The 21,157-nt window shown below is 44.6% G+C and overlaps 1 protein-coding gene across 2 annotated transcripts in view; it reads left to right on the top strand.

The window, feature by feature from the left end:
• The window catches only part of LOC141101740 (transmembrane protein 180-like), a 97,557-nt gene extending 90,464 nt beyond the window's left edge, over positions 1–7,093 (top strand). For both annotated transcript variants that reach the window (XM_073591035.1, XM_073591034.1), the window contains exon 7: positions 6,571–7,093. In XM_073591035.1, the coding sequence (XP_073447136.1) occupies positions 6,571–6,700 (130 nt within the window). In that variant the 3' untranslated portion in view covers positions 6,701–7,093. The remainder of the gene's footprint in view (positions 1–6,570) is intronic.
• The last annotated feature ends 14,064 nt before the right edge of the window (positions 7,094–21,157 follow it).

Below are 21,157 nucleotides of genomic sequence, written 5' to 3'. Positions count from 1 at the left end.
ATATTGATTAAACACAAACTAATTGGTACGTGTGTGATCACATTGTGTTTTAGTGTGTTTAGACACTGACCGTATGAACTGTGTAGTACTAGAGTGGATTTTCTGTCCAGATTTTGATGTTTAAAAGCAGTTTAAATGTTGCAGCTGTCAGCCTGTGGGGCCCAAAGCCCGACGGGGTGAGTAAATGCACAGGGGGGGGGGACAGAAAAAGGACAGGTATTAAATGGATTGCTAGAGTTGTAAACTCCCCCCACACACTCACATGAGACCACCCACTGTAAAAAGTTTGCATATACATGAAGGAAGGTGCGCGTACATCCAAATAGGTGCATTCACACAAACATGCATACGTGCATGTCTAACAGATGCACATGTGTGCATCTACACAGTTGAAAAAACAGCTTAGTGGAGTGGTCTACCCACCATAGATACATCCCCTCTGTAATACATATCAGGGGAAGATGAGCATGCGTGCATCCATGCGCATACAGGCACGCGCACATGCATATGTGCATGCATGTGCATCCAAACAGCTTGAATAATACGTTTAATGCCAATATAAATGTAAATGTAAAGGAATATAACTTGCCTAGGGGCGGTCGGAGTGGAGGAGGAAAAGATACCAGAGCCAAGGCAAACAAGGATCTATACCTCCACAGATCCTTGAATCAGGAGACCAAAAGTGGCGCCCAAGAGGTTAATCTGTAACAGTGAACAGAAGGTAGGACATCAAAGGGCAGCAATCAATAGGGCTAGTCCTGGGGGCACATCAGGCATCATAACTGAGCGCTATCAAAGTAAGGACATAGAGAGTGTAAAGAGTATCCAGGGTGCAGGAGCAAGGAGGTATTACCTGATACTTGTACGGGCTCTATGGCGATGGATCCTCACTAGTGTCCACCCTCACAGCAAGCAGACAGCAGCTGGAGGGTGGAGGGATTTGAAATAGCCTGAGTGATTGGAAATAGACCAATCACTACATGCCTATGTTCGGAGGGGCGGGGCTAGCCGGGAACTTCCCCGGGGAAAAAAAAAAAAAAAAGGGGGGAGAGAGACAGAGAAAGGACAGGTATTAAATGGATTGCTAGAGTTGTAAACTCCCCCCCCCCCCCCCCACACACACACTCACATGAGACCACCCGCTGTAAAAAGTTTGCATATACATGAAGAAAGGTGCGCGTACATCCAAATAGGTGCATGCACACAAACATGCATACGTGCATGTCTAACAGATGCACATGTGTGCATCTACACAGTTGAAAAAACAGCTTAGTGGAGTGGTCTACCCACCATAGAAACATCCCCTCTGTAATACATATCAGGGGAGAATGAGCGTGCGTGCATCCATGCGCATACAGGCACGCACACATGCATGCATGCGCATCCAAACAGTTTGAATAATAAGTTTAATGCCAATGTAAATGTAGAGGAATATAGCTTGCCTAGGGGCGGTTGGAGTGGAGAGGGAGGAAAGGATACCAGAGCCAAGGCAAATGAGGATGCATACCTCCACAGATCCCTGAATCAGGAGACCAAAGGTAGCGCCCAAGAGGTTGATCTGTAACAGTGAACAGAAGGTAGGACATCAAAGGGCAGCAATCAATAGGGCTAGTCCTGGGGGCGCATCAGGCATCATAACTGAGCGCTATCAAAATAAGGACATAGAGACTGTAAAAAGTATCCAGGGTGCAGGAGCAAGGAGGTATTACCTGATACTTGTACGGGCTCTATGGCGATGGATCCTCACCAGTGTCCACCCTCACAGCGAGCAGACATCAGCTAGAGGGTGGAGGGATTTGAAATAGCCTGAGTGATTGGAAATAGACCAATCACTGCATGCCTATGTTCGGAGGGGCGGGGCTAGCCGGGAACGTCCCCCGGGACAGCAGCGCGCAGACGGCGCCTCCAGACAGCACCAGGGGGCATGTGGTAGATGACGCACTGCTACCAGAGGCTGCAGTGACGTCAAGCCCTGGAGTGCCCTGTGTGACAGGGAAAGCCTAGTGAGTCAAGCTGCATCGCCGCGCGTCGTCCTCCCGCGGCGCACTAGACACGGAACGTAGAGTCCCCAGAGGGGACGGCGGTATCTTGTCGACAAAGGGAGGCCACCCATGCCAAACGGCATTGGGCGGCCCCTGTGCGCCGAGTGTGGGACCCCAACCACCAAGGACCCAATACGCAGCTGCATGAACATCCCGCCAAGCATGGGGACACACACAAACTGATCAAATGGTGCACTGATCTGAGGGACATCACTGTTGAGAGGGGGAACAGCATTTCTAGTAAATCTTAACCATGTATCCATGTTTACCATGTACCATAATACACTGAGAACTGAAATAATGACAACAATAATAATAATAATAATAATCTACATCATAATCATGCAGTTAACATTAGTTTTTAGTGCATATCTACGCCCGAAGGAACAGTATGTATATCTATTCTAAACGATACATTAGGTTAGAATAGAATTGGTATCATAATGGACATAATTTGCATTGTTAACAGTACATTGAGTTGAAGTAAAATATATCTCATAGTCAAGAGATTACCAATAGTAAGGTTATTTTTACAAAACCCAAACAAGCATATGAGATTACTGAGGATATAGTACATAGAGAACACAATAAGTGACAATTTTTTATATAATGACCTAAAATTGTCTAATATGCACATAGTTAACATTTATCAGTCGGCATATATAAGTTTAGATTTAAAAGGAAGGGAGAAAGACGTAATGATGGAAAAGATATTGAGATGTTCAATGATAATAATATGACTAGAGACCAGAGGAGCTTGGTCCATACAGTATTTATAGATCAGAGGGTTCTGAGATATCAGGTTGGGTCTGGTGGTTCCCATTCTGACCCTCCAGAGGAGAAACCCTCGAGAAAGGGCCTATAGGAAATTGACCCATTTAAACCTGGTGGCGAGGTGGCGTTTAGACGGAAAATCCACCTCTGCTCTCGTTGGAGCAGGGTTTTGTTCCAATCACCACCTCGCATCCCAGGATGGACATGATCCAGGATCACAAAAGAGACCTTAGGACAGATACCATCATGGACATTTGTGACGTGTCGTCCCAGGGGGAGGCTGGGATTACACGTCCGCATGGATGCAAGATGACAATAGGCACGTCTCCAGAATTCTTGGGCGGTTTTGCCAATATAAAAGCAGGCGCACTCACATAAAAGAAGATAAACCACACCGGGCGTACTGCAATTTGCAAAATGTCTAGGTGAGTATTTTTCACCATTAGGCAGTAGTACGTTTTTCGAGGTGTTCATAAAACGACAGTAACCACAACCCCTACATGTAAAGGAGCCAAAAAGTTTACAAGGATCCTTGCGGCCCCCTTCTTTAAACTCACTAGCCACCAATTGGTCCCGGAGTGATCTTGCCCTTCTGAAGGTAAATGAGGGCACATTTGGGACAAACGGGCCTACATTCGGGTCCATTGTTAGGACATGCCAATATTTGTTTACAATTGCTATGATAAAAAAAAAAAAAAATTGTCACTTATTGTGTTCTCTATGTACTATATCCTCAGTAATCTCATATGCTTGTTTGGGTTTTGTAAAAATAACCTTACTATTGGTAATCTCTTGACTATGAGATATATTTTACTTCAACTCAATGTACTGTTAACAATGCAAATTATGTCCATTATGATACCAATTCTATTTTAACCTAATGTATCGTTTAGAATAGATATACATACTGTTCCTTCGGGCGTAGATATACACTAAAAACTAATGTTAACTGCATGATTATGATGTAGATTATTATTATTATTATTATTATTATTGTTGTCATTATTTCAGTTCTCAGTGTATTATGGTACATGGTAAACATGGATACATGGTTAAGATTTACTAGAAATGCTGTTCCCCCTCTCAACAGTGATGTCTCTCAGATCAGTGCACCATTTGATCAGTTTGTGTGTGTGTCCATGCTTGACGGGATGTTCATGCAGCTGCGCATTGGGTCCTTGGTGGTTGGGGTCCCACACTCGGCGCACAGGGGCCGCCCAATGCCGTTTGGCATGGGTGGCCTCCCTTTGTCGACAGGATACCGCCGTCCCCTCTGGGGTCTCTACGTTCCGTGTCTAGTGCGCCGCGGGAGGACGACGCGAGGCGATGCAGCTTGACTCACTAGGCTTTCCCTGTCACACAGGGCACTCCAGGGCTTGACGTCACTGCAGCCTCTGGTAGCAGTGCATCATCTACCACATGCCCCCTGGTGCTGTCTGGAGGCGCCATCTGCGCGCCGCTGTCCCGGGGGACGTTCCCGGCTAGCCCCGCCCCTCCGAACATAGGCATGCAGTGATTGGTCTATTTCCAATCACTCAGACTATTTCAAATCCCTCCACCCTCTAGCTGATGTCTGCTCGCTGTGAGGGTGGACACTGGTGAGGATCCATCGCCATAGAGCCCGTACAAGTATCAGGTAATACCTCCTTGCTCCTGCACCCTGGATACTTTTTACAGTCTCTATGTCCTTACTTTGATAGCGCTCAGTTATGATGCCTGATGCGCCCCCAGGACTAGCCCTATTGATTGCTGCCCTTTGATGTCCTACCTTCTGTTCACTGTTACAGATTAACCTCTTGGGCGCCACTTTTGGTCTCCTGATTCAAGGATCTGTGGAGGTATAGATCCTTGTTTGCCTTGGCTCTGGTATCTTTTCCTCCTCCACTCCGACCGCCCCTAGGCAAGTTATATTCCTCTACATTTACATTGGCATTAAACGTATTATTCAAACTGTTTGGATGCAAATGCATGCATGTGTGCGTGCCTGTATGCGCATGGATGCACGCACGCTCATCCTCCCCTGATATGTATTACAGAGGGGATGTTTCTATGGTGGGTAGACCACTCCACTAAGCTGTTTTTTCAACTGTGTAGATGCACACATGTGCATCTGTTAGACATGCACGTATGCATGTTTGTGTGCATGCACCTATTTGGATGTACGCGCACCTTCCTTCATGTATATGCAAACTTTTTACAGTGGGTGGTCTCATGTGAGTGTGTGGGGGGAGTTTACAACTCTAGCAATCCATGTAATACCTGTCCTTTTTCTGTCCCTCTCCCCTTTTTTTTTTTTTTTTTTTCAGTAAGGGATACATTTCGGAGGGCCAGCCTGGTTTGTCCTTTGTGTGGGACTCTGCCCATGTTTCCCCTTGTGCCACCATTGGACCCATCTATTTGCGCTGGTGCATTTACTCACCCCGTCGGGCTTTGGGCCCCACAGGCTGACAGCTGCAACATTTAAACTGCTTTTAAACGTCAAAATCTGGACAGAAAATCCACTCTAGTACTACACAGTTCATACGGTCAGTGTCTAAACACACTAAAACACTAAGGCCCCTTTCACGCTGAGGCGGTTTGCAGGCGGTATTGCGCTAAAAATACCCCTTGCAAACCGTCCCTAAACAGCCTCCGCTGTTTGTTCAGTGTGAAAGCCCGAGGGCTTTCACACTGAAGCGGTGCGCTGGCAGAACGGTGAAAAAAGTCCTGCAAACCGCTTCTTTGGAGCGGTGAAGGAGCGGTGTATTCACCGCTCCTTCACCGCTCCTGCCCATTGAAATCAGTGGGACAGCGCGGCTATACCGCGGCAATACCGCGGCTATAGCCACGCTGTACGAGTGATTTTAACCCTTTTTCGGCCGCCAGCGGGGGTTAAAACCGCACCGCTAGCGGCCGAATACAGCTGCAAGAACGACGGTACAGCAGCGCTAAAAATAGCGCTGTTGTACCGCCGATGCCCCCACCGCCCCAGTGTGAAAGGGGCCAAAGTACGATGTGATCACACACGTACCAATTAGTTTGTGTTTAATCAATATTATGTATCTAATATGTGTGTATTTTGTTTAAATTGCAGACGGTTGTAGGTTCTGCGATAAAATCGCATACACCCCTGATGAAGAAATAGCATTGTCGAAACGCGTTGGGTCTTTTCTGTTGTGCTCACCTCCAACATAACAGATCTTTGCGATTTACTAGCTGTCTTTTTTTTGTAATGTTATTATATGATTAGTCCTGTCCAGTATTCATTCATGATATTTTGTGATATGTATAGTGTATATATATGTGCTCATTATTTTAAACCTATGTTTCTTAATAAAAATTTTATATACTTTTTACACTACTCTCATACCTCATTGCACTATTTATCCCTTTCCAAATATCCCACCTAGAGGAAATTTTATTTTTTCAATGTCTTGTTACTCGGGATGTGGGATAATCTAGTGCGTATTCTGTGACATTGAGCACTTTTTCAATTATTCTCAAAGACTAATATAGAGCTTCTGATCAGGTCTGCCTGAAAAACCGACAGATGAACCTGATTGGACCCAAATACCTAATATTGTACAATGTATATTTGTCCTCCTTTTTTAAGGCATGGCCTTAAAAAAGTAGGACTCCTACTATATAATACAAGCACCTGTATCAGAGGTACATTTTGCGTTTCATAATATGTTACATTGATCTGTTTGAGATAGTAATGAAATGCATGATTCTTTGTTTACACACCAGTCTTATTAACTTTTCTTGTATTTAGTCTGTTTTTAGGTCTCCATGATGCAATGTTCTATCTGACGTGTATGGTCCCTCTCTGTATAGCCACTATACAGATCTTCATATGGACCCCGTACTCCATCCGGAGCAGTCATGTTACAAACTCATACTGAGTGTTTGAAGCAATAGTTTATGAACACTAAGTAAAAGGTGATGAGCTTGGTGCCTTTTTATTATGTTTATTTCTAATAACTGCCTGGTAAGCAGTTTTTCATTGTTTATTCTATATTTTCCTCTGCCTGCCAGGTTTTAGGGAAAATCTGCTAAGCACTATTTACATTGAAACTAGCTTCATGGCGTAAACCCTGGGCAGTTTAAAATAATACTGCATCATTTTCTGAAAAAAAAAACAACACTTACTGGTTATGAGTTGAGCATTCCTCTGGCAGTCATGTGAAAGCATTCAATCAAGCCGAGTACAGAAGCTCACACTAACATGGTCCTGGAGAATTAAAAAGACGCTAAACAATACCCTTGTTCTCCAAAAATTATCCATACACATCCACTACTTATTCTTTCATACCCCAAACTGCCCCCCTACTTTTTGTAGAACATGAGGCCTGCTGTCGTTATTTGAATGTGGCACAGCTTGTGTGTGGCTCTACCCGTACAGCCGCATCATTTTATTCATAGGGATCTGTGAATGGAAACACTACCACTATGGCAGAGGGACTCATGGTTCTCAATGGATCACAAGTGTTGTGGTGTCACAACATTAGTAGTCCATTGTTACTTCCTTCAGCCCTGTAACTGAAGGTCTGTACCTTGGTTCAGAACTGCAGCTGGAGAAACAGTCTGCAGGAGCCTGAATATTGCACTGATTGCAGTTGCAATGCTTTGCAGGCTCCAATGCAAAAGAATAATGATTGCGTATTCTTGCCGCCCGCCCACCGTCATATGAAGGCTGGGCGGCGCGGCTCTCATTCTGGGTGGACGTCATATGACGGCCCTCCAGAACGACCGCTCTTGCGCGCGCCCGTTGATCGGCTTTTCCTCCGAGTAGAGTAGAGGAGAGCCGATCGGCTGCTCTCCTGACAGGGGGGGGGGGTCTGTGCTGATTGTTTATCCGCGCAGCCTCCCCCTCGGATGCCCACCCAGGACCACCAGGATGCCGCCATGACCACCAGGGATGTCACCACACTGGACCACCAGGTATGCCACCCTAGACCACCAGGGAAATGCCAATCAGTGCCCAGACAGCTGCCAATCAGTGCCCATCCCCAATGCCTGTCAGTGCCATCAATGATGCCTATCAATTCTATATATCAGTGCCCATCAGTTCCACGTATCAGTGCCCACCAGTACCACCCTGAGTGCCCATCAGTGCCGCCTACCAGTGCTCATCAGTGCCACCTATCATCATTGCCTGTCAGTGCCACCTTCATTGGTGCCACCTCATCGGTGCTGCCTTATCAGTGCCCATCAGTGAAGGAGAAAACTTACTTATATACAAAATTTTATAACAGAAACTAAGAAAACCTTTTTTTTTTCAAAATTTTAGGTCTTTTTTTATTTGTTTAGCAAGAAATAAAAAAACGCAGAGGTGATCAAATACCACCAAAAGAAAGCTCTATTTGTGGGAACAAAATGATAAAAATTCTGTTTGGGTACAGTGTTTGATGACCGCGTAATTGTCATTTAAACAGCTACAGCGCTAAAAGCTGAAAATTGGCCTGGGCAAGAAGGGAATGTAAGTGCTCTGTATTGAAGTAGTTAATTAATGTGAAGTTTTTTGTTTTTTTTCTTTTGCAAAAGGTAGAATATGTCTTTATGTTTTATTTAAAGATCTAAATAGTTCTGCAATTAGAAAGGGAACCTTTTTTGCTTAGGCACTAAGCATAGGTGTGCGCAGCCTACTGTATTAGGGTGTGCACCCCAAAGCTAAAACACATGCGCGTGTGTGTGTGTATGTGTGTGTGTGTATATATATATATATATATATATATATATATATATATATATATAGCAGTAGGGCAATGGACAGTGTAGGTAGAGCAATGGACGATGTCAGTAGGGCAGAGATTGGTGTCAGTATTTTTATTACTTTTTTACAATTGTATTTTTTTTTTATTATTTTTGACAATAATTATTATTGTTTTTTTACAATTTTTTTTAGGAGCCCCATTGGGGGGATTTTGGTGAAATAACCGGGGTCTAAATAGACCCCTGATATCTCAGTTTTGAGAAAGAGAAAAGGACTGAGGGCAGAGATTCCCCAGTCCTTTTCTCTGCAGCCAAGCAGCAGGGGAAATCTGCGCAGCATGGGGTGATTAGGGTGTGCCCGGGCACACCTGGCACACCCTGTGCGCACGCCTATGGCACTAAGACTCCATTCATAACTTGGCGTCCCGGATCTCGGGCAGAATCGCTGTGATTCTGCCCACGATCCCGATTTATGGCAAATTGCGGGACGTCCGTGCAATCCCCTTCCCTTCTAATGGCATCCCGATCCTGGTGCGATTTTGCGACGAATCACAGTAAAATCGCGCAAACAGAACCGCAGGACGACTGTCGCCCAAAACCAGGGGAGGCTAATATGTGAACGGAGCCCAATAGGCTTTTACTGCAGAAGAAAAAGTCAATGTCTCTCCTGCAATAAAATGCTGCTACCTGCCTGTTTATGTCTTCTTTGGAGCTGGAAACTGAGTTACTGATCTTTGTGTGCATGAATGATGGTCTCTCGTGCATGCTCAGGAGTGATGTCATCCCACGCCGGCCAGTGGAGAAGGCTGAAAACCGGCTCACAAGAGAAGATGTTGGCCAGGGACAGAACCATTCGAGGAAAGGTGCATATTTCGCTCCCTTTTAGTTCTGCTTTAAGTCCTGGTTCACACTGATGTGAATTCTATGCAGATTAGACCCGATCCAAAATGCATACATTTGCATGTCATCTGAAAAAACACTGTTTGCTATAAAAGTCGTTCACATCTATGCGGTGCGATTCTAGTCCTGTACGAATTTAGCACAGGTTCAATGCAAATTTTATCTCCAGCTATGCCAAATCCCCTCAGAAATCACATTAGAATCACACCTGTCACAACAGAAATTGCATCAGATTCGCACAGCATCAGTGTGAACCTAGCTTAAGGGATTCTGAGAACTGCTAGCATTTATGGGACACGCCTTATAATTCTAAACAAGGAAATAGCAGTGTTGTTATATACCCCCACCACCAGGTCAATCCACAGAATGAGTATATGTTGTTCCAAAATATACCATTACCATACACTAATAGAGTAATGGCCCGTGCACACGATCCTAAAATCGGAAAAAAAAAAATACCGCTTTTGACGCGATCTAACGATAATCGGATCGTTAGTACAGAGCTTTCAAGAGCCGATCATGACAGTCCATCCAATATTATCCAGTCGGACACAGACGAAAATTTTTCGTACAATTTTCATTTAATCAGTACAGTTGTCATCCGAAAATACAATACAAATACACTAAAACACATGACATCACTTCCCATTTTTTTATTTTGTCGTAAGAGAATTTTTGTAGCTTTAGTAAACTCTTTGGGTTCGATATACGACTAGCATGCAAAAAAAAAAAAAAAAAAAAATCGTGTGTACGGGGCATAAGTATAGTGATTGCTTTCCTAACACGCATAAACAGTAAATATTATAAACATACACAGTAAATATGAGATTTAAAGCTGAACTACAGGCAAAAAATAGAAATAAATGTATTGCCTCGCTGCATGTGTTAATAGATCTTTAAATGTGGTTTTTAAGCAGTGTAAGTACCTGAATTTGACCTGTTATTAGCCCCTTGCAGTCTTTGTACAGCAGCGCTCAGACTGAAAGAGGGAGATGCACCACAAGGAGGCAATCAGTTGGGCTGCAGAGCTAACAAGGAACAGGCTGATCTTATCAGTCTTCTGTGGGGTTAATTTACTAAAACTGGAGAGTACAAAATCTGGTGCAGCTTTGCACAGAAACCAGCTTCCGGTTCTTTTGTCAAAGCTTAAAAGAGAAGTATGTTTTGTTTTGTTTTTTTCTAATCATATTTACCTTGGTGTATGGAGCATCAGACCGATGCTGCAGCTGTCCCACGACATCTCTGGACTAAGAACCGAGCCACCAAACACCGCCGATGGCTCGGTTCTCACTCCTCCCTGTCAGTCAGCAGCTCTCCTGGTCTGCTTCTCCACGCTCATTGGAGCTCTGAACTGTGGAGGGGCGGGGAGAGGCTGTCTCAGCGGCTCGCTGAGACTGCCATCAATCAGGGCAGCTGGCGGATCCAGACTTGGGAAGTCGGGACGACGTGCTGCCTCGACTGATGGCAGTGACGTCAGCGGAGAACGGATTTCAGACTGCTCTCCGCTGAAAACGGGTCACAGGAGTACAAAACGAATTGCACTCCTGTGACCCAGAGGAGAAGCCCAGCCTAAAAACCTCAGGCTGGACTTCTCCTTTAAAGTGGATGTAAACCCGAAAATGTTTTTTTCTTATTTGATGTCATAATGTAGAGTATAAGATTTCCTATCATTTGAGCCCAGTCTTGCCACAAAGAGTTAATCCAGCTCTGAGCAATCCTCTTTTATTGTTCAGTGAGATAAAACTTGACAAACTGAGAAAAACTTTGTCAAATCCTCCCCCTTGCTGTGAGTGACAGGTGATTTACATCTCGTGCACTAGCCTAAGAGACAGGCAGTATTTTTTAATTCCCCCCCCCCCCCACTCCTTTCTTCAGCAGCTCTGCAATGATTGGCTGTTCCACACCTCAGCATGATTTGGCATGCTGAAGTCATATGGTTATTTTTCTGTCTTTTCACTGGATGTTAGAGTTCAGTGTAAGAAATACACAGGAGAAAATGCATATTGACAAGGGGAGTGTAGAGGTGGGCGGGGAGTCTACTGACATCACGACTCCACCCACCGAGCTCCAGACAACAGACCCACCCACAGAATATGCAGTTTTTCGGGTTTAATAACAGACAGAGGAGAGACATTTGACAGGTAAAGATACATGCAGGAGGCATGTATATCCTTATAGATAACCCCTATGGCAGTAGTTTAGAAAGGATGACATTGGGTTTACATCCACTTTAATTGAACAAGCTGACGTTAGAAGCTGGCTGGCTACCATGCACAGCTGCACCAGATTTTTCACTCTCCGGTTTTAGTAAATCAACCCCTGTCTCCTTTAATTCTTTTCTCATAGGCTGGGGAGAAGACCTGTAAGTGTTACTGAGCTGCAGCAGAGAAAAATAGGATCTCCCCTGCCCCACTTACTTTTCCTGCCAGAAAGGGCTGTGCGGTGTGGCAGAGTTTTGTAAATCTCAGGGACGGTGGCAGAAATGAAAGTGATCTGGCAGATAAAACAGCTTTCTTATGTTTTTCATCTGCATATTTAGTTGTTTGCCTGGAATTCAGCTCGCTTCAAATCAGAACATCTCAGAAAGCAAAGTCCGCCTCCTCAGGTGTCACCATTATGGTGCTTGGGCAGACATACCCATGGGTTCTGTCCTGCCTTTGGGTCCTGGCAGAGCCTTTTTGGCACATCTGCGTAGGTTATTTACTGTGCACGCACAAAGAGAGGGACTTCCCTGGTAGCAGTCTTTGCATGTGGAAACCCTGTGCGTGCACAGAAGCCCAGGGGACCCGGCATGTGTGCAGATGGGCTACAGAGCTCTCACGGTACCAGAGCCTTGCAGCACATCTGAGCGGGGAGAAATTCTCACCTAGGCGAGAATTGCAGAAGTACTTCTTTGCAGCACAAATAAACTACTTTAAAAAAAATGATTTGGTAGAGAGGGAGGGGGAGGAGGCTGGACAGCACAACATGCCCTTTAGGGTGAAGGTTCACTTTAAGTCAGTGAGTCAAGACACACTCCAATATGATACTATGTTTCTTTGTATTATTGATTGATGCACTAATTTAAAATTGTTCCAAATATTTATTCTAGTACGGGGGTAGGCAACCCCCGGCACTGGACACAAATCCTCTTTTGCCGGCACTCAACTCCCTCCCCATCAGCAGAGCAGCGCAGGGAAGTGTCAGTGAGACACTAATGCATTCCAATTTCAGAGTTCACCACACCGAACCTGCACTGAGGGGGAGGTGCTGTGCCCCCACACAATGTAAAAGATGGGAAACATTGTTTGCTTCTCTAACCTTGCTGTAGCTGTGATCGTCAGCTTTTGTGATCGGGGAGAGATTGGGTGCAGTTCTGCTGGGGGGGGGGGGGTGGTCCCTGTTTCCAGGGGAAGGAGGGGGGGGTGGGGGTGGTCCTTGTTTCCAGGAGAAGGACTGTCATTGGCCACTGCTAAAGCCAATCACAGTCCTGCTAGTTATGCCCACCATCTGGAGGAAGTTTACTCGCTTGGTTGCCACTAACCACAATCAGGTGACAGTTTGTGGAATTACTAGCATTATTAGCTTCTGGAAACTTTGTTGAAATTATTCTTGAACCTTTGCATCACTTACTACTGAGCCCCTGCACTCTGCCAGTATTCAGAGCAATGAAAATCACACCCAACCTTTGCTGCTGCTCGGAGCACCGCACCTTTCTCAGCTGTGGGGGCCCAACTTATGATCCTGCACACAGGCCCACTGCTTTCAGAAAATGCCCCTGACCTGAGCTCATCATTGCACATCCATTCCAGATGCTTGTATGTGACATCACATACATCATATACCCTATACCCTATTTGAGTCACCCCACCGATTTCCAAAAGTACTGGTAGTTCATACACTTCTTTTGGGGACTTCGGGGGCAATTTCAATAGACATCTGTGCATGAACCCGTACAGATGTCTTTCAAGCCACCCCCGAAGTCAGACTGAAATGCGGCTTTGAAATTGTGCAAGTTCAGGTGAACTTGCACGATTTCAAAGCCGTGTTCAGTGTGAACGAGGGCTAAGGGCTAGTTCAAAATACACTGAGTGTGCGATCTGCTGCGGGTATCAGTGTATTCCTAACGACACCCCAAATGAAGATCACAAATGCATTGCAGTTGCTTGCACTGGATCACATACTGCAGTACGATCCAGGTACAGTACGTTTTTAAAAGTGGAGCATGCACTACTTTTGGTGTGCTCCAGTGCAATTTCAGCCCATTCAAATAAATGGGCTGAAAGTTCCACCACGATGAATCGCACAGGAACGCGAAATGCGTTCCTGTGCAATCCGGTTTGCAGTTGGGTGTAAACCGGCACTTAAAGGTGATCTCCAAGCAGTTACAATAAAACACCACATCGTCTAACAATGTATGCATTATACATCATACAATATATGTTAGATACAACCAGCATAAGTACATGAATCTGTCTCATTGTCATTCTCCTGTAATTACTTGTACATCAACACTTGGACCGGCAGGGGATGGTCAGCACTCTGAACATAACAAGGGTGTATTGCTTTACACAGTGCTGTAAGACTAAAGCTGGCTATACACATACAGATTTTTTTTGTTCAGCCTATGGGCTGAAAAACAGAAAATCTGGAAGATTTTAGTGTGGATGGAGAAATCTTCCGCAGCTTTTGGGCCACACACCACCCCTGCACTCCCATCAAACTTGGATGTGCAGCCACTGCATCTCTATTCAGTAACAAAAGCTGAATGCACACAGCTCCATGTGCATAAACAAAAGCCTGATTCACACTGAGGCCCGGTTCACACTGCTACGTTGCCAGACATCGCATGTGATTCGCAGTGCACTGCTGTTCACATCACATGCGATGTCTGTGCGATGCGATTACAGCCATACAGATAGTATGGCTGATATCGCACCGCATTCGGTCCAAACACGCACAGGACCCTTTTTTTTGTTCGGACCAGAATCGGATCGCATGGGTGTTCACACCTGTGCGATCCAATTCATGTCTGAACTGTCGGTTCGCAGTGCGATATGCAAGCTGAACTTGGGTGTGGCGTTAACAATGTATTGACACTCCCCAGCAGTTAGCATATGGCAGTGTGAACTGCCATGCGAGTTGGTGCAATGTGGGAACCCGCAGTGGATTTGCAGGGTTCTCGCATCGCAGCAGTGTGAACCGGGCCTGAAAGGGCCTCTGTGCCCATGTGGATGAGGCCTTGTATGTACTGTGTGTGCTTACTGTTGTCTGTAAAGCCTACTACCGGGGAAAACTGTTAACAGTGCAACTCTGACAAAGTGCCAGTGTACTAGGTGTAAACTATATACAAAGGGGCAGGCTTTTAAAATGTAACTTTTAGTGGCGGGTCCACTTTAAGATGAATCTGTAATTCGTAATGTGTGCAGTAACACTGATCTTAAGTGTATAATGTAAGTGTAAATGCTACGATTCTACATTATAGACTACAGTATATACTGTAGCTATATGCAGATGAATATAATATTAATGCAAAGAGCAGTGGTGTCAAAGCAGCCAATGAGAACCTGACTTCTAGAAGTTTAAAATTAGCCATTATCTGATTTCTTAATAGTTCCAGGATAGTAATATGTTACAGCTGTATTAAGGGTGTAACATGTAACATGTTACTATGCAGCGGCCCCCCTGTAACAGCAGATAGGGGTTCCTCTCCCCTGCAGCAGCACAGGAGAGGAGTTTTTTTGGGCAGAAAAAACACTGGATGTGCCTAAGCCTAGATTCACATTGATATGTCAAATCGCATGCCAAATCTGTGGCTATTGCCGGCAATGGCACCAACCGAATCGGTGCAACGCCAACTTTGCGGCGCCGCACCGATTCCCAAAAGTAATTTCTGTAATACTTTTGGTGACTTCAGATGTGATTTCAATAGACTTCTGTGCAGAAACCTCCACAGATGTCTCTGAAATCGCTTCCGAAGTCTAACTGACACGCGGGTATGAAATTGTGCGAGTTCAGCTGAACTTGCACGATTTCAATCCTGCAGCAGTGTGAACTTGGCAAACGCATGTAAACATGCCTAAATGCTAGACACATTTAGCATTTAAACGTTCATTCCAATGGTCAGAATAAATTAAACGCATCTAAACATGTGGGCTAAACGAGGCTTTATGCACAATTTTTAAGCTGCTTTTTTTCTGCCAGGAGCAAAGGTGTCCAGGGAAGGAAAAACAACGTCCTATGTGCATGAGGCCCTAAAATTGACACGGCTGTGCAGGGCTCCACCCACACAACTGTGTCATTTCACAGAGATCTGTGAATGAATGAACTACAAGTGCTGTCTGCCACCGTGGCAGACGGCTTGTAGATTTTAATGGACTATGAGGGTGCTGATGAGTACCCTCGCAGTCCATTCACTCATTCTGCAGCTCTGAAACTGACCGCCTGTATGGAGATACAGGCACATAGCTTTAGGAAGAGAATGCAGGAGCCTGACATCGTTCCTTTGATCCTCTGATCACAGCTGCAATACTCTGCAGGCTCCTGGAAAAAAAATATAAATGCACATTTATTTTTATAACCTCCAAAATTATATGCATTTTTTATTTTTCTTAAAGTCAACTTGGCTTTGAAGAGAAATGATTGCATATCAGTACAGTCATTTTATATTGCACAAATCCAGCAAAACTGCTAATGTAAATAATGGGGATTATAGTGGGCATTATATATATTTTTTGTCCATTACTGTACCATACACAAATGGAGGGAGGCACAGATACACTATGAACATGAATACTATATTGCAGTAGTCGCTGACATTCTTTAGAACAGGGATATGCAATTAGCGGACCTCCAGCTGTTGCAGAGCTACAAGTCCCATGAGGCATAGCAAGACTCTGACAGCCACAACCATGACACCCAGAGGCAGAGGCATGATGGGACTTGTAGTTTTGCAACAGCTGGAAGTCTGCTAATTGCACATCCCTGCTTTAGAACATTGATGTGTCTATTTTGTATGTGTTTGGAAATGTAAAAAACATTGTGATCTTATTTTGTCATGTGTAAAAAAAATTTTAAAAAAATCTATTTACTTTTACATTTGCTGTTACTTTGGTGAAATAAAAGTTATAAAACTTAAAATTTTGTGATGTTATCTCTAAACCATTGTAAAACCTATTCACTGTGTATATACTGAGTATTTTACTTTCGGTCTCATGAACACAGGACATTTTGCTAACTCTCCTAGTCTCCTTTCCTCCTGGCAGCAGCGTTTTTGCAGAAAAAATGCTTGTAAATTTGTATATTGCGTTTAGGCACGTCAAGCATTTGGGTGTTGATTCATTTCATTTGCCAGAATATTAATTTATTAAAAGGACGCTAAACGTTAAGGCCCGAATCACAACAAAGCTAACACATAATGGCGCTGACATTCGCCTTTTCCAAGACCTTTCAACAATAACATTGCAACGTCGCAGAGAACTGCGCCCCCTGTTGGATGTGCTCCGGGCCAAGGGAATTCCATACAGGTGGAAATTTCCCTTCTGCCTGTCAGCCTCATCACAGGGACGCTCCGCACTACTCAGAGTGCCAGAGGATCTACGCTATTTTTGCGACACCCTGGACATACCGTTCACGGAGGTCCCCGAGTGGTATGCGGAATTTCGTCCTCCGGCTCCCAGAAAGATCCCGCCTGAACTCGAGCCGATGGAAACTCAACAGCACCGCTACAGGAGGCACCGCTCCCCTTCGGAAACCAGAATCCGTCTACAAGCTCCAGGCACCGAGAGCGGCCCCAGCCCGCTGACCACCCCGCAAACCAGGAGAGCACGTCGGGACCGCTAATAAACAACAACAGCTCAAGCACTACTGGATAAAACTTTCTCCTTAATACCCTTCCTTTCACTGGTTTCCTCAGGCTAGTTTCAAGACTTTCCCTGAGTTATGACAGGCTGCGTATGCCATACAGGTCTTCTGCTAGCTCCCCCTGTGTCTTAGGTTTGTGAGACTGTCTTTTCCCCTCTACACAGGACACCAAGAAAAGAAAGGTATGCGCACTACAACACTAAGCGCTATGAACACTTGAAAACAAAAGCTACGGTCCGAAACATTTCTTCATCTAGAGTGGCGATACTCACGTTGATAAGGACTGTCACATATGCTTAAAATGCTCTGGTTGACTTTGATGAACTTGACCAAGCTATCCCCGTATCCTTTCTCGATCTGCGAACATACCCACCTCGTTTTAAAATGGGGGGGAGGACACGACCATAATATATTGCCTTTAAATTCTGTTATTGCTTTCTTGATGCTCCTAAAACTATCATTTAGCTTCAGTTTACTTTACACAATTTAATTTTGTTTTTCCTTTCTCAGTACTATCTCTGCTTTAAACATGGTGGTGCGGTGGCGGTGAGTGTGGTGATCCATGGGATTGCATAAAACTGTCATAGACGATATGTAACCACACATAGGTAAATAGTAACTGACAATCCGAACACACATGCCCGCTTACGGCATTACGAATAATGCCCAATTCTATACGGTTATTGCCCAACACATAGCACTTTTCTAGCGAGACTACTCATCACACTGACCCACTTAGCTCGTTTACCGATCCGGCTACCACTTTCCCTGCTTATCAATAAGGGAGGTTTGCCCCAGTGGATCACTATCCTCACCGTACCTGCCACCTATAGTACTATGTAGAGTATTTTCAGTATACAGGTTTAATTGCTGGAGAATTATTACTGAAATACAGGTTAACTGCATACACTCTCATAATGACAATATTTTACCCCAATCTAATCTACACCCACATGCGCTAGGGGTTACTCTAAGTATCACACACTGACCATATTTAACGATGCCCTAATGAAACGCTTTTGGGTATACATCCTGTAGATACAACTGGACCATCCCCCGTGTCTCTGAAACTTCATAAACAAGGTCCAATTGTGTTGCAGTCCCTCACCCCAGGAATATACTTCCCATTGGGGGCTGAGGGACCCGCTACCCAAAACATACCAGTCCAACCCCACCTGACTAGGGCGCCATCTTCCTTCCTAAAATGAGTTTCTCCTCCTTAGATAATAGTGACCCCCCAGACGCTTCTCATACCTTAAGCAACGACTCCTTACACCAAAACAAGCCTCTACATCTACCGGTCGATACTAACTATCCATGAGCAGCCCCAGACACGTGTTATTCACACATGCTTCAAAGCTCTGGACCATACCTACCCAAAAATCTCTCGGCCCACCCGCTCACTCTGCCGCAGAAACAGTTCAAGCCATATTAACACACGGCATACTAAGACATAGGGGTCAGACTATCTTACCCTAAGCATAGGGGAGTAGCTACTTCAACCCAGATAGGTTAAACCAAGTTAACAGCATGACCAGTACGGGTTATCAATGTATTGAGTTCTTTATACCAAAGTTTATAAGTCTAAGGTCAGCCTTAAGGTTTGTTTATGTTTCTCTGTTACACCTTGTTACCGAAAACTATGTGTTAAAGATCAAATAATACTCAGTTGATCTCACGCCTAGACGGCACACTGAAACTAGTCTTACACCATAGGGGTACAATGAATGAACACTCAGATTAACCTTTTAATCCGAAATGCGGATTCTTCCCTGCACAAAAATCAATGCCCCCCCCCTTTCATATTATTTATGCAGATCCCTGTGATAAATGCACCGAACATCTAATCACACGTCCCCCAGGATGCAAATAAGCAATAGTTTATTACCATTTTCAACCTCCTCACCTAGCTTACATCTCCTCTCTGTCCAGCGGATAGCTACCTCTCTTTGTACCTCCTCTCTTCCTACCGATTTCAGCCGCTCCTCACCTCAGTGGCATTAAAAACCTCTAATTCTGACTTACATACTAGACTCCACCTCAAGCCGCTGACTCATTCCGGTCATACCTAATTACAGGTATAAACTTTCTACGGATTAGCGAGCGGGCTCTCGCTTGTCACCGGAAGCATTCACACACTCACACGAGATCCCCTACTATCTTCATTCACAGAAGCACCAGATTGAAATACAAAAGTATCATTCTATCCTACCCCCATACCCACCCTCGTTCCCTAACCATTACTGCCACTCCCCTCCATAGGACACGGACTCTTTGCTCTACCTTCCTGGTTCCCTTATTCTATCTCTCCGACGACGACGACGACGACGAATACTCATAGTACTACAAAAACCTCTTACACTCCTGTGCCAGCTCCTCTAAAACTTCATCCATTCCCCCACTATGCCGCAAACACTTTGCACCAAAAACAAAACAATAAAAATTATATCCCTTAACATAAGGGGCCTTAACATCCCCGAAAGACGTTCTCAGTTACTACTTTCCTTACAAAAAAACAAAGCAGACATTGTCTTTCTTCAAGAGACCCATTTTAGAACAGGCTCCACCCCAAAACTCTCTAACTACCGCTTTCCAACCTTCATCCACGCTACTAATAAATCTACAAAATCTAAAGGAGTCTCCATCCTATTCGCTAAAAACTGCCCGTTTCACATCAAAGAAACCTGCATAGACACAGAAGCACGATACCTTTTTGTCAAAGGTACACTACATGGCAAACGAATCACCCTCGCCAACATATATGCACCTAACACGAAACAAGTCCCCTTTTTCCGGTCCACCTTACAAAAACTCACTCTATTTCAAGAAGGCCTTCTTGTCCTAGGGGGAGACTTCAACGTCCCCCTAAATCCCCTACATGACACCTCGAATGGCTCCACAACCCTGCCTTACAGCGCCTTACGTCGTAATTAAATCACAACTCAAAGAACTGTCTTTACATGATTCCTGGCGTACAATCCATCCGAACGAGAAAGACTTCACGTTTTATTCAACTCCACATAATCGACACTCCAGACTAGATTACTTATTCCTCTCTCAAAGAGACCTACCGATGTTAACCATAGCCACAATTGACCCCATGTATCTGTCGGACCATCACCCAATATCCATGACATTAGAATTTCCAAACACTAACCTCCGTCCCCAAATTTGGCGTTTGGACCCCTCGCTTCTCACAGATACCGCCACAATGACTGCCATACAAGAACGCCTCTTGCTGTACTTCAATGATAACGACTCACCTGATATCTCACCTATGATACGTTGGGAAGCACATAAAAGCACCATACGGGGAGAATTAATAGCACTCTCGGCTAAACATAGGAAGGAAAGACAGGTACACATAAATACACTGACTGCAAGAATACAAACACTGGAAAGAGCACACAAAACTTCCCAAGCAATGACATCCCTCCCTGAACTGCTCCAAGCCAGGAATGACCTATTAGAAGCCTTAAACAAGCAAACGAAACAAAACTATATTCTCTCCCAAAAAGTATTTTATGAATACGGCAATAAGTCCGGCAAAATCTTAGCAAGAGCGCTCCGAGCCAAAAAAGCACACACCACGATACACTCGATAATAGATGCTGCGGGGACAAAAGTAGTATCCAATGACCAAATAGCCGCACATTTTGTACACTACTATTCTCAGCTGTATAACATACATCCCCCAACCTACAAAGGGTAGACGATCAAAGAACGAAAGCCATTCAAGATTTCCTCACACAATACAGCCCCATACACATTTCTTCTGCAACAGCTGACGATCTGGATCAACCCTTATCGTCAGATGAATTGGATGTGGTCCTCAAACAATTGAAGGCCGGCAAAAGCCCCAGACCTGACGGCCTAACAACCGGATATTATAAAACATTTATTGA

The sequence above is a fragment of the Aquarana catesbeiana genome, linkage group LG06 (assembly GCF_042186555.1).
Source record: "Aquarana catesbeiana isolate 2022-GZ linkage group LG06, ASM4218655v1, whole genome shotgun sequence".
In the NCBI taxonomy this organism is placed as follows: domain Eukaryota; kingdom Metazoa; phylum Chordata; class Amphibia; order Anura; family Ranidae; genus Aquarana; species Aquarana catesbeiana.
Note: the sequence above shows the minus strand (reverse complement) of the source record. Positions and strands in the feature narration are given on the sequence as shown.